We start from the raw sequence: 12,356 nt of genomic DNA, 5'->3' as shown, positions 1-12,356 counted from the left end.
GGAAAAACGCACAAGCTCATATATTGTCTCCAAATTTAGGCGATCACTGAAAATTTTCCTTTTCAGAGAAGCTTATCCTACCTCCAACAACTGCACTATTTTCTCCATTAGCTCATCCCCCACAGCCATTACCCTTTTATACAACTTGACCCTCCCTCCTAGATTCCAAGCTCTAAAACAAGCAGGGCTCCGTGTATTGAAATTGTTCTGTTTGCCCCAATGTTGAAAAGCGCTGCGTAAACTGTCAGCACTATATAAATCCTGAATATTATTAATGTGCACATTACAGCAACTCTTCTGGGAGGTATTGCCACATTCCCCTTACAGCCTGGACCTGGCTTTGAATAATTTCCATCTGTTTGGACCCAAAAAAAAAAAAAAAAAAAGTTCCTCGGAGGTCAGCATTTGAGTACTGATGACTAAGTGAAGAAGTCTGTGCTAGGATAGTTCAGGAATACTGACAAATTCTATGCCAAAGCTTTCCAGGCATTAGTTAATAAATGCTGAGATAAGTGTATAAAATGTAACAGGGAAGTATGTCGAAACTTCTAATTTAAACTCAAAAGGCCCGGTTTGACTCCCCCTCTCAGTTTGTCTTAATTCATGCGACAGGTACATTATTTTTTTTACTTTTTTACATCTTATTGCTACAGAATTATAGAGCTGACAATTAATGCAATTCATTTAGTTTACCAAGTACATCATATAATACTGCATAAATCTCATTTTAGAATTGAAACAAGGTATACTATTCCAGAATGTGCTACAATAGAACATACCATAAAATTTGGTAAAGGAAACTTTAAATTCTAGTTTACAAAATAGTTTATTAAAATGCAATATTAAACTTAGAAAATATAAATACTTACACTTGCAAGGGACCGGTCACCAGCCTAAAAAGAAATACATAATGTCAACTAAAAATCGAATAGAACTGCAAACTTGTAGGTCACATGAAAACAGCAGCCTAAAGGGTCAGGTCTTTATTTTTTTTGGAGCCTGGTGTGTTTAGTCACACCGATTTATTGATTAGATTACAGGCAATCAGCGGTGAGATCTCCGAACATCTCTTGCTTGGTTCATGCCCACCCCAGAGAATCACTGATTTTCCCAGTTCTTATTTACCTTCTCCATTATATAAAGTCAATTCAAAATCCAATAGGCAGTCTCATGAACTCAAATGCAAAGATTTCCCCACCGGGGGAACTCAGATCAGAAATGGTTGATTTTAATTCATTAAAAAAATGATCATGTTGCACTGTGGGCAGCTAGTGACTAATTTTGTCATCTGTCTCCATTATCTATTTCCTCAAGATAGAATCATCCTAAGTGGATTTGTCTCATGAGAAAAGAACCCAGTTATACTGCTGCTCATGCATCAGGCCTGAATCATCAAGAATGGAAAGTGACAAAAGCTCAGTTTTTTTTTTTTTTTTTTATTTCCCGCCTGTGTGATGGCATAATAAAAAAACCTCTACCTCTCCCTTGTATTCTGCAACATTAAAAAAATAAAATAAAAAATAATAATAAGTGTATATTCATTGGCTTACACAAAAGTTAGTGTCTACAAACAATGGGATATATTTGCGCCTTTTTTTTTTACTAGTAATGGCGGCAATCAGCGACTTATAGTAACACTGCATTATTGCGTCAGACAAATTGGACACAGACGTGACACTTTTTTGGGGACCAGTGCTAAAAATTCACAGTCATTGTTCTAATGGCACTGGCAGGGAACTGGTTAACAGGGGCGGTCAAAGGTATAAATGTGTGCCTAGGGAGTGTTTACCAACTGTGGGGGGATGTGCTTATACTGCGGGAAGCCAGAGATCCACGTTTCTACGATCACTACCTTCCCTACTGACAGAACAGCGATCTACCATGTTTACATCGGCAGACTGGCATCCTGCTTCTCTCGAAGAATTCTGCACAGAGGAGCCGCCGACCGCAGTAAAATGTATGTGGGGCGGTTAGCAAGAGGTTTAATAAAAAAAAACAAAAAAAAAAAAAATGGGCAGCAGGATAAAGGCTCATTGTAAGCACCCCCGTCAATGGTAAATGGTTTGTCCTAACACACTGCTACATTTGCAAGAGAGCTTGTGCTGTTGAAAAATAGAATTACTGTCTAGATCACCAAAAAAAAAAAAAAAAAAAAAAAAGGGGGGGGGGGGGGGGGGGGGTGTCAGATATTTGTTTTGATGCCTGATTTTACGGTCTACCCCATTTAAAAACAGGGCTCCTCAAAACGCTCCCTTCCCACAAGCACATTCATCCATGTACACTGAAGCAGCTCATAAAACCTATTTTTTTGGTAGTTTGGGCTTTATTTTTATTTTTTTAATCAGCCCATAAACTTCCCTTTATGGTATCCCATGTGTCCATGCACACGTGGACGTTTATCAGCAGTTGATTTCATGGGTTGTTGTCTGAATGTCCTAAAAATTGCCTTCAGGAGCGGTTTTGCTGACCACAAAAAAAAAAAAAAAAAAAAAAAAGAAAAGAGTTACACATGGATAAAAAGCTGAAAAATGTGCCTCAGTGTTTAGTGTTTGAGCCATGGGGGTTTACAACGTTATTTTAAACGTCCAGTATGCATGAGGCCTTTCCTTTTAACAGTGCTCTGTACTAATGGGTGGAGGATAAAGCACAAGGGCAGCAATGTGTAAAGTGATTTGTGTGCAGAAGGCTTACCAAAACAGTTGGTGTTACAAAAGTAAGACAAGGATTTTCCATGCCGCCATAAGGAAATGATGGTGGTAAAATAAGCAGATCATATTTTTCCCAAACATAAGGTCCAACCAGATCTTCTGCATATTTCAACATCTTCTCTGTCTAAAGACAAAAAAAAAAAAAAAAAAAAAAGAAGAACTGAAAAAGGTAGCGTACAGTATGTTTGTTTAAGTTGAGAACATCAATTACAATACAAAATCAGTTTTTATTTCTTAGGATAAATTCACAAAAAAAAAAAAAAAAAAAAAACACCCATACATACACAAAATTTTACTCCACTGTATTCTTTAATATGGATTTAGTATTCTTACATCCAGCCAGCAAGTGCAGCTTTAGGGTCCTTTCTATGTTTTACTTTGTTCACAACAGTCAAAGCAGACATTTGCACATAGATTAGGAAATAAATCAAAGCAAAAAACTTCACCCCTTCACTGCTCGTCCCTTTTAGTTAACAGTATCCCCAAGATTGAAGACCCCATTACTTCTACATGGAAATCAGTGGGACACCTGTGCAGTGACTGCACATCATTGGAAATCTACAGATATTCGTGTCAAAACATAAAAAAAAAAAAAAAAAAAAAAAAAAAAAAAAACACAACACTAGAACAAGTCATTTATTTAAAAACGAACGTAAAAACTAGTCAGGATACCCTTTTCTCTGGAAAGGCCACCCCAAGATCCTGCTATTCTCATCTATTAGCACTTCTCCCACTGCAGTCTAAAATACATGGCACTTGACTAGGGTAATGACATTTCTCAGATTGTACTCATCGCTCATTCTAATGCCAGCTGTGGAGGTGGAACGAACAGCAGACTGCTAGTAAAGTGGAGGGTGATATGGTGATATTGTCTCATTACATTAACAAATTACTTCACCTTGGAGGCTAGCTTATAAAACCTGGAGAGAGAAAACCTATATACAAAATATTTATTCTTACATTAACATGCATTTAATTGCTGTGTTCACCCATGATGCCAGATTAACACACCATTAGGAATCCTTTTTACAGCATATACACCGCTTGCCTTCACCCTTTCCCATGAATTTAGGGACCTTCCCGCTATAGCATTGGGGAATAAGTCATTGACCCGATTACAGAACCAACTGCACCTGCTGCTATCAATCTACCCAATGAGGACCCTAGACAGCGGCTGCAGCTGCTATGCTCGTTCGTCACTGGAAAGATTGGGTTCAGGCAAGTAAAAGGGGTGCTTGGGGGAGGGAGGATGGGATGTTGCAGCACAGGTTTTCCACCTCAATGCATGCATTAAGGTGAAACACAGGCTTTACAACCCCTTTAAGTACTGTGGCTACTCTTCCAAAAAAAAAAAAAAAGAAAAAAAACTTTGCTAAGAGCAATCTGGTAAACTGCAACGTTACTAGGAAAAGGTTTTGTGGACTGAACAAACAAAAAAAACAAAAACAAACACTTGTATATATTTGGGAAGAATACTCAGAGCCATGTATGGTACAAAAAGGGCACAGCTTAGCAACATCAAAAAACATGATTGCAACACAGTGAAGTATGGTGGAAGGAGCATGATTGTGCTTGCCATCATGGAGACGAAAAAATGAATGCATGCCCAATTTTATCAAAATATCCTACAGGATAATGCCAGAGTGTCTATGCAGTCTTGGAGTGGCCCAGTCAGAGCCCAGACCTTAAACCCATAGAGATGCCGTGGAATGACCGCAAGAGAGCCTTTCACACTAAACAGCCTACAAATGTGTCTGAGCTGAAGCAGTTTTGTAAAGAGGAATGGTCAAAAATTCCTCCTGAACTTTGTGCAGGGTCTGATCCAGAGCTACCTAAAAGCTTGCTGTCAAAAAGGAGTGTCGGCAAACTATTAGCTCTGAGGGTTCACCTACTTTCCTTTAGCACTGTCAAGGTTTAATAGGCATGTTCAATAAAGACAAGAAATTAGAATAGTTTGCGTTATCAGCTTAAGCACATTGAATTTGTCCATTGTCACTTAGATGAGGATCAAATCACAAATTACGGCAAATTACAGCAGAAAGCCAGTTAATGTTGAGGGATTCACTTCTTGCCACTATATGTAAAATGTGGCAGCTTCAGCTATTAAACCCTGCAAAACGTTTTTTTTTAACCACTTCAGCCCCAGAAGAAAATTTACCCCCTTCCTGACCAGAGCACTGACAACTGCGCGGCTGTGCGACGGGGCTCCCAAACAAAATTGACTTTTTTTTTTTTTTTTTTTTTTAAACGCAAGCAGCTACAAATACTGCAGCTGCTGACTTTTAAAATAATGACACTTACCCGCCCAGCGCGCCCGTGATGTCGGCACCCGAAGCTGATCTCTCTCGATCGTCTCTCGGGTGCTGCGGCCGCCATCTTGGGTATGGGTATCAGGAAGTGGAGCCTTGCGGCTTCATTTCCCGGTTCCCTACTGCGCATGCGCGAGTCGCGCTGCGCAATAAGGATGGTCCCCACTGTCTCTGGGATCCGTGCATTTCCCCAGCAGGCAGCGGCGGACCTTCGAAAAGGGGCGTAGATTCTGCAGAATCTATGCCGAAAGTGGGTGCAGATACTTGTACTGTACAGGTACCTGCACCCCTCTCCCCCCTGAAAGGTGCCAATTGTGGCGCCGGAGGGAGGGGGTTCAAATGAGCAGAAGCTCCACTTTAACTGTAGGTACTGGAAATATCTCCTAAACCTGCAAGGTTTGCAGGTTGCATGCGCACTGAAGAAAGGGCACGTGGCATCATGTGACTCCAGCCAGTCAGAGAGCCGGAGGCCACGGAAGGGTGAAGATGGGCGCGGCCACCAGCGCTTCCTCTAACCTTGAACAGCAGTAAAATAAAATTATATATTTTTTTTTTTCCCCCATATATTCTCTCAGCAAGGTCATTTTATAAATGGGTGATTCTTTGGCACATTTTTACAAGATTAAATCACCGCATGTAAAGTGAAGTATATACAACCAACCTCTGCAAACTCATAGACAGAAGCCTCTAGCAGCTCCTTTTCGGTCCATACTGTAGTTCTGGGGCCAATCTTCCTGTGGGGATAAAGAAAAAATAATTTTTAAGACACAAAAAAAAAAAAAAAACCCTGTATGCATAGTAAAAGTGCTAGACGTATTCTTTACTTGCAAAAAAGCCTAATATAAGTACACACCCATTTGAACTATGAGAGCTGCCACAGATTACCTTCTAAAATTGCTCAACTAATATTCCAATCCACTGGCTTTACAAGTCACTATCCTGGGACAAGAAAGTGGTTCAGACTTTATTCTGACCTCCTCATCTGCATACTTGTCCCAGATAATGACTCCAAGTATTGGAAAGGATAACAGCATGACAGCTCAGCAATCTACATAAAAAAAAAAAAAATAAAAAAGGGAAAAGCTGGAAAAACGTTTAGTAGTTAGATTACCTTCCTTCTAAAGCTCCAACAACCAGGGCTATGAGGTAGCTTGGTATTGGCACCTAATATAAACAAAATGGAGTGTTATTTGTATAAGTGAACTTAGTACATTAGGTCTTGGCTAATCTAGGAGTCAAATATTAAGTGCCAAATTCACAAATCGTTAGTCTTCAAATGCAGTCAGAAGATTTAATAGCTACCTGTGCATGAAACATCTTCGTTCATAAGGCCGCGTACACACGGGCGGACTGTTCGCCCAACTTTGTCCGCTGAACAGTGTTTCAGCGGACAGTCCGCTCGTGTGTGGGCTTCAGCGGACAGTCTGACGAACAAAGTTTTTCGGAATTTCCGTAAGACAGTCCGCTGAAACATGGTTTCAGCGGACAGTCCGCTCGTGTGTAGGCTTGTTCGACAAACTAAGTTTTGCGCATGCTCAGAAAGGATTTACACGGCAAAGGTTGCATTGCAGTGTATTGGACGTCGAATTTCTCGTCCCGTCGTACGTGCCGTTCACGTCATCGCGCACGCTTTCAGCGGACTGTTGGTTCATCGTGTGTGGTCAAGTCCGTTCATGCAAATTTTGAGCGGACTGTTTGTCGGATTGTTTGACGAACAAAGTTGGGCGAACAGTCCGCCCGTGTGTACGCGGCCTTACACATTTCATTTTCTTCAAACAGAAAATCCCTGCCTCAGTAACATTTGCCATATTTACTGTATGTAAAAAGCCACCAGGCCCAATCTGCTTTGTACATTGACTGTAGATGTATTACTGATTAAAAAAAAAAAAAAAAAAAAAGTGTATTTAAACCCCAAAATTAAATATAATGCAGATTACTAGTGCTTGGGGTGGTGTTTCTCTCTCTCCCCCCCCCCCCCCACCCCCCAAGCGGCTTTGCTTTATTTTAACTTCATAGTCTTGCAAATAACAGCCTTCCTGTCCCTGGGTGGCTATGCCACTTCTCCACCGTATCTATAGAAGAAGCCATTGTCACTCTGAGCCTGGGTTGTTCACACGGCCCATGACTTCCCTGCAACTTTGGCGCAATTTGCATGCAACTTCTTTAACAGAAGTCAATGCAAGTCAGAAAAAGGGTCCCTAAACTACTTTTGGTCCAAGTCGAAGCAACTTAAGTCGCGCAGTTTACAACGGTTCCATTGCACTGAATGGGATCAGACTTCTGATGCGACAAGTGCTCCAAAAGGCAGTACGATTGTCGCATCAGTGTGAACTGGGCCTAAAGCTGCTCTCCTGGTACAAGCTCCAAACATATCCGTATCTCCTGCATTACATTAAAGGCTGTAAAAAATGAAATAGATAAATAAAAAATGGTTTGCAGCAAATATAGAAGGGAAATCTCTACATTTTGCTTGAAGCGATAAATCTTCCTTTTCTTGTCATTTGGATCAAGGAAATCCCCATCATTAAGAGCACTCATCAGTGCCACTAGTTCTTTAGGAATGGAAACCTGATAGAGGGAAAAAAAAATAAAAAAAATAAAATAAAAATTATATAGAAATTAGCCGCAGTACTTTATGGTATACAGCAACACATTTTGGGATTTTTGAGCCAATAGCATATTCAAAATGTTACATTTGTATTTTGTAACAAACCTGACTATAGTAGGTGAATTTCACACCTGGGGTATCTTGACAAGGAATTATCGTTCTGCAATGTGTAGCCTGAAAGATACAAACATGAGAAAATTGTGACAAAAGGCAGATGAATAAAATGAATGCTGGCATTTAACTGATGCCAAAGAGGTTTCATTAGTTCATTATGTACATTTCACAAAAAGTAAACAAAACATGCCCATTTAATTAAAGCATCAAAAATGAAGAAAATCCATTAAAATAAATAAATACCAGTCTATTTCTGTGCCCAAACCAGACAGACAATCGGTTTAGCAAATACAGTGGTTATAAAAACTGAATGGATGGCAACCCTAAAAAGTAGAGCCTTCAACTGCTTAGCTTTTGGTACATCTGAGAAGAGATTACATAATCAAGCTGTACTGCCTGTGACCAGCTTTATGGTTGGCCTTGAACATACGGGTACGAATCTAGCACTGGAAATGAACCGGACAGTTATGTCAAACATGCCTGGAGTCCACTCCTGATATTGACTACATCTCTTTATCTCCATTACATGGAGGCAAGGCAATTGGTAGTTTGGACATGGTATTTCATATTCAGATGAATAGGTTATTTGTGTTTTCTAAAAATATTCTTAGCTTTAAAAAAAAAAAAAAAAAAAAAAAAAAGCTGCAACATATTGCATTGTTCTTGGGCTTAGTTACCCGTAAAATAAAAAATTAAAGTGGAGTTAAATAAAGCTACTGAATCACTGCCATATAATGGATTTTTTGTTGATTTATATATTTGTACAGACTAACCCCCCCCCCCAACACACACACACACACAAACTGCTCCCCCCCTTGTCAACAGCTTCTCTGTAAAATGAAAAAAAACTTCCATAGGAGGGCCTGATTAAAAAAATGCAGCATTTTTAAAATAACACAGACTGCTCACTGTTACACATAGCTGGTTCCAATCATTTTATATCTTATGGCACAATTATAGTAGTCCTGCTTTATTGATAGAATTTTGCTTTTTCACCTCTAGGAGGTCACTAGTGCTAAATCTGAACATGAACACATCTTACTAGTCCAACAGCAATGAAAAGCACTGCAAAAAGATAGATGTGTTGCCTACTGTCCAAACAATCCACTTTTTAAATTTACAAATATTGTTCATATGTACTGGCTACTAGATGCATGTCATCTGTCCAAGATCTAACTGCAGCTTTGAGCTCCCAGCTGAGCACATTTTGGCATCGGGCAAACAGAACTAATTTGCAGGCTTCAAGGCCGACTTAGATTCTTTGGTAGCAGCACACATTGAGGGAGAAAAAAAAAAAAAAAAGAGAAATGGATCAGGTCACTCAGCAATTGTGTGTTATATACCTGGTTGAGTTACAGATACTCAGTTTTTATCTGCCAGGAAGGCCGCTACCGACCTCTCCTCACGCCTGGGATTCACTTGCCCTTATAAAAAGATACCCCCTATATTTCTTTGAGCTGCGGTATCCTTGCCATTACTCATAAAAGGCAGACACTTTGTTTTGGAACGGGGAGCCAGAGGATATTCACGTTTGATCTAGCTTGCAGTACAGATGACATCTTAGGCCTAGGTATTAGTTTCTAGTTTACCGTGTATGCTGGATGACAGCAATTTAGTGCTTCTCTTCTGGTTTTTGTGAAAAGGGCTTCTTTTAGTGCATTACTTATCCTGATGCTTAATGTGATTTAAATTGGAATAGGTTAGCCTTTTTTCTGTCCAATTTGAAGAAGTTTGCTCCTTTCCTTCATTGGGCTAGTTTTCACACCCACTAGAAGGGAGGGTGTGGTTTTTCTTACTCTACATTCCGCTGCCCCTTCAGGCCCCTCATATTACCTCAGCTATGTCTTCCCCTGCTAACCAAACACAATTACTAATGTCTAAATTGCCCCACCAAATTTATGTCTTAAAATGTGAAAAGTGATTGCAAGTTATGGGTGACCTGTGGTGAGAAAGAATTCAGGTGGCTTTTCCCCAAGAGACCAATTTCAGAACCGACAAGACTCAGCGACTTACAAATTTGATACCCTCATGTTTATCATAGTAACTCCCCTGCTTCCTTATCTGGGGGTGTCACTGTCATCTTCACCCACAGCACTAAATGGTCCTTAAAAGAATCCAAACACTGTCCCCGATATTTGTCTAGAGGAACTGGTCGCTTGTTGAGGGTACCCTCATACTAGGTGGAGATATGAATTTCACACTTGACCTCGTGCTACTCATCTTATACCAATTTCTCCAGCTTCTGTAAGCTGAACAGCAGGCATTCCATAGTAAGGAAAAAAAGACTTCATCTTTCTTTGCAACGCAGACCTATTCCAGCATAGACAGTCAGACCTCCTGCTAGCTCAGGTGGTCTCTATCGAGACTTGTACACTGTCAGACTGTAGTAGTAGTACTGGTAGTAATGGAGATCTTCATCTGGGCATACAAGAGTTAGCAATGGAAGCTCAATGACTCCCCTCCCCTATTCAGGGCAGGGAAGTGAAAACCAGGTAGTCAGTCATCGGAGCCCTCCTTTCAGGATTAACCAACCGTCCATGGCAAGCTTGTTTACACTTAGAGGCCCACAAAAGTTTTATTAGGAGCATCCTTATTGCCCATGGGTCCAGACAACAGAAACAATGGATCTAAACAAGTGGCCACTTTGCTTTCCTAAACACGCACCCTTGAAATACTCAATCAAAAGCCCATTTGGCATTGATGGAACTCCAAGTTCTGAGAGAAACTTGGACCTTTACTGTCATCTAAAATTAAGGCTTAGTTTATAATGGTTAAGAACCACTTTTACAAGTGGGGAAACAAGTGAAAAGTAGCTCCACCCACTTTCACAGGAAACACTGCAGTCAGTTTTCTTTAAAGACTGGACGCTTCCACCATGGCCACAGTTGTTCATAGAGTACCTCCAGCCATGCTGAAATTAGATAAGCAGAACATAGCAATAACACCACATTTTATAATACAATTAGTGGGGGGGGGGGGGGGTCATTGGCGCTGTCCTGAAAGACCCATAGAAATACCATTACTGGTAGACCTCCCTTTGTCTTTCAGGACAGCACCTGGAGATAGAGTACTTACTCTAGGGTGGGAGCAACGCCTGCAGGACTTTCCTGTCAAGCAATTGTTCCAATGCTGATAGCAAGGCCAACCTGTAGTGGCCGGTGAAGGTGGAAAAGCTTGTCCACATGGCCGCTTTACAGATCCGACCTGGAGAAGCTCCTGCTGGCCAGGATGTTGCTACTGCCCGCGTTGAATGGCCCACTACCCCTGCAGGAGGATTTGCTCCCTGAAGCACTAAAGGCTTCACTGATAGCACTATAGGTAGATGGTTGTGGATGGCTTAAAAAAAAAAAATACTATACCCTTTATGTGGTCATGAGAACAAAGTGGGGCATTCTGATCAATTTTTCCAGAGACTCCCCGTAGGACCAATCTCTCAGAATTGCCTGTTGGAGATCCCTTGCATGTAGACATGCCCATTGTACTGCTGGTAGTGATGCAGTGAGGAGACCCAATACTGCCCTGATAGAAATTGGCAGGTTTGTCTGGGTCTTTTTCATGGCAATTTGGACTATCTTTTCCTCTGGGAGAAAGATTCTCTCCTGTATGGAGTCAATGGAATATCCCAGATGGAATCATGTTTTTCCTTGTTTATTATCCAGCCAAGACCTTCCAAGTGTCTTAGCCCTTGTACACACGGTCGGAGATTCAGACGGAATGTGTCCAATCGGACCGTTTAGTCAGATAATCCGACGGTGGTCTCAATTGGACTGTTTCCGTCGGAGTATCTGATGGACCAAGTTTTCCAACTTGTCGGTAAAATTTTCCGACATGATCCGACTTTGTTCGATCATGTGTAGAGAATTCCGATCGGACAAAGTGCCACGCATGCTCAGATCAAATTCCTACACCAAAGCTATTGGCTACTAGCATGAACGTAGTCCCGTTGTAACCAAATAAGGTAATCACGTTACATATGATCAGATTTTCTGACAACTTTGTCCGACCGTGTGTATGCAACAGTTTCGGACAAAATCCGACGGAATGTCCGACCGTGTGTACAAGGGCTTAGTCTTTCAGATGCTTCACTAATAGATCCCTTGTTTTGGCAATTATTAAGAGGTTGTCTAAATATGGGACAATCGATATTCCTTTTACTCTGAGGGAGGCCAAGGCCTCTGCAACAATCTTGGTGAACATCCCCAGCGAGGACGACAGCCCGAAGGGAAGAGCTCCAAACCAAAGATGTAGGATGAAAAAAAAAAAAAAAATAAAATAAAAAAAAAAAAAAAATTTTCATTGTCTATGCCCTCAGTTGCCCTTATGGCCTACTTTCTCAGTGCCAGAATGGTGCAGCCTACATAACTAGATTTGATGAACACAAGATTTATAGAGGGCGGTATAGATCCTCAGTGTTCCTAAACATTTCATCATGGCTCACAAAAAATCTACTGTAGGACTCAAAGTGTGGGTGATTGAAGAGACCTCCAGTGCCCTTCCTGCAGCAGAGATTTAAAAAAAAAAAAAAAACTCTGTGCTAGAGAAACGTATTGGATTTATGTTTTAGATGTACTTTCCCCTGGTGGTATAAAGGAGTATAAAAATCTGTCATCATACAAT

General features: G+C 40.8%; 1 protein-coding gene across 1 annotated transcript in view; it reads right to left on the bottom strand.

Moving 5' to 3' along the window:
* Positions 1–12,356, bottom strand: part of LTA4H (leukotriene A4 hydrolase) — a 53,843-nt gene that overhangs the window by 24,122 nt on the left and 17,365 nt on the right. Inside the window, exons 4-9 of the mRNA XM_077472077.1 lie at positions 7,731–7,799; positions 7,481–7,585; positions 6,129–6,181; positions 5,679–5,751; positions 2,692–2,832; positions 870–893 (exon numbers count right to left, since the gene is read on the bottom strand). Coding sequence (XP_077328203.1) covers positions 870–893; positions 2,692–2,832; positions 5,679–5,751; positions 6,129–6,181; positions 7,481–7,585; positions 7,731–7,799 — 465 coding nt within the window. The remainder of the gene's footprint in view (positions 1–869; positions 894–2,691; positions 2,833–5,678; positions 5,752–6,128; positions 6,182–7,480; positions 7,586–7,730; positions 7,800–12,356) is intronic.

This window comes from Lithobates pipiens, unplaced genomic scaffold, assembly GCF_037356315.1.
Source record: "Lithobates pipiens isolate NorthernLeopardFrog02 unplaced genomic scaffold, aLitPip1_a1.2 Scaffold_8, whole genome shotgun sequence".
Lineage (NCBI taxonomy): Eukaryota > Metazoa > Chordata > Amphibia > Anura > Ranidae > Lithobates > Lithobates pipiens.
The sequence above is the reverse complement of the archived record's forward strand: the minus strand, read 5'-3'. Positions and strand labels throughout refer to the sequence as shown.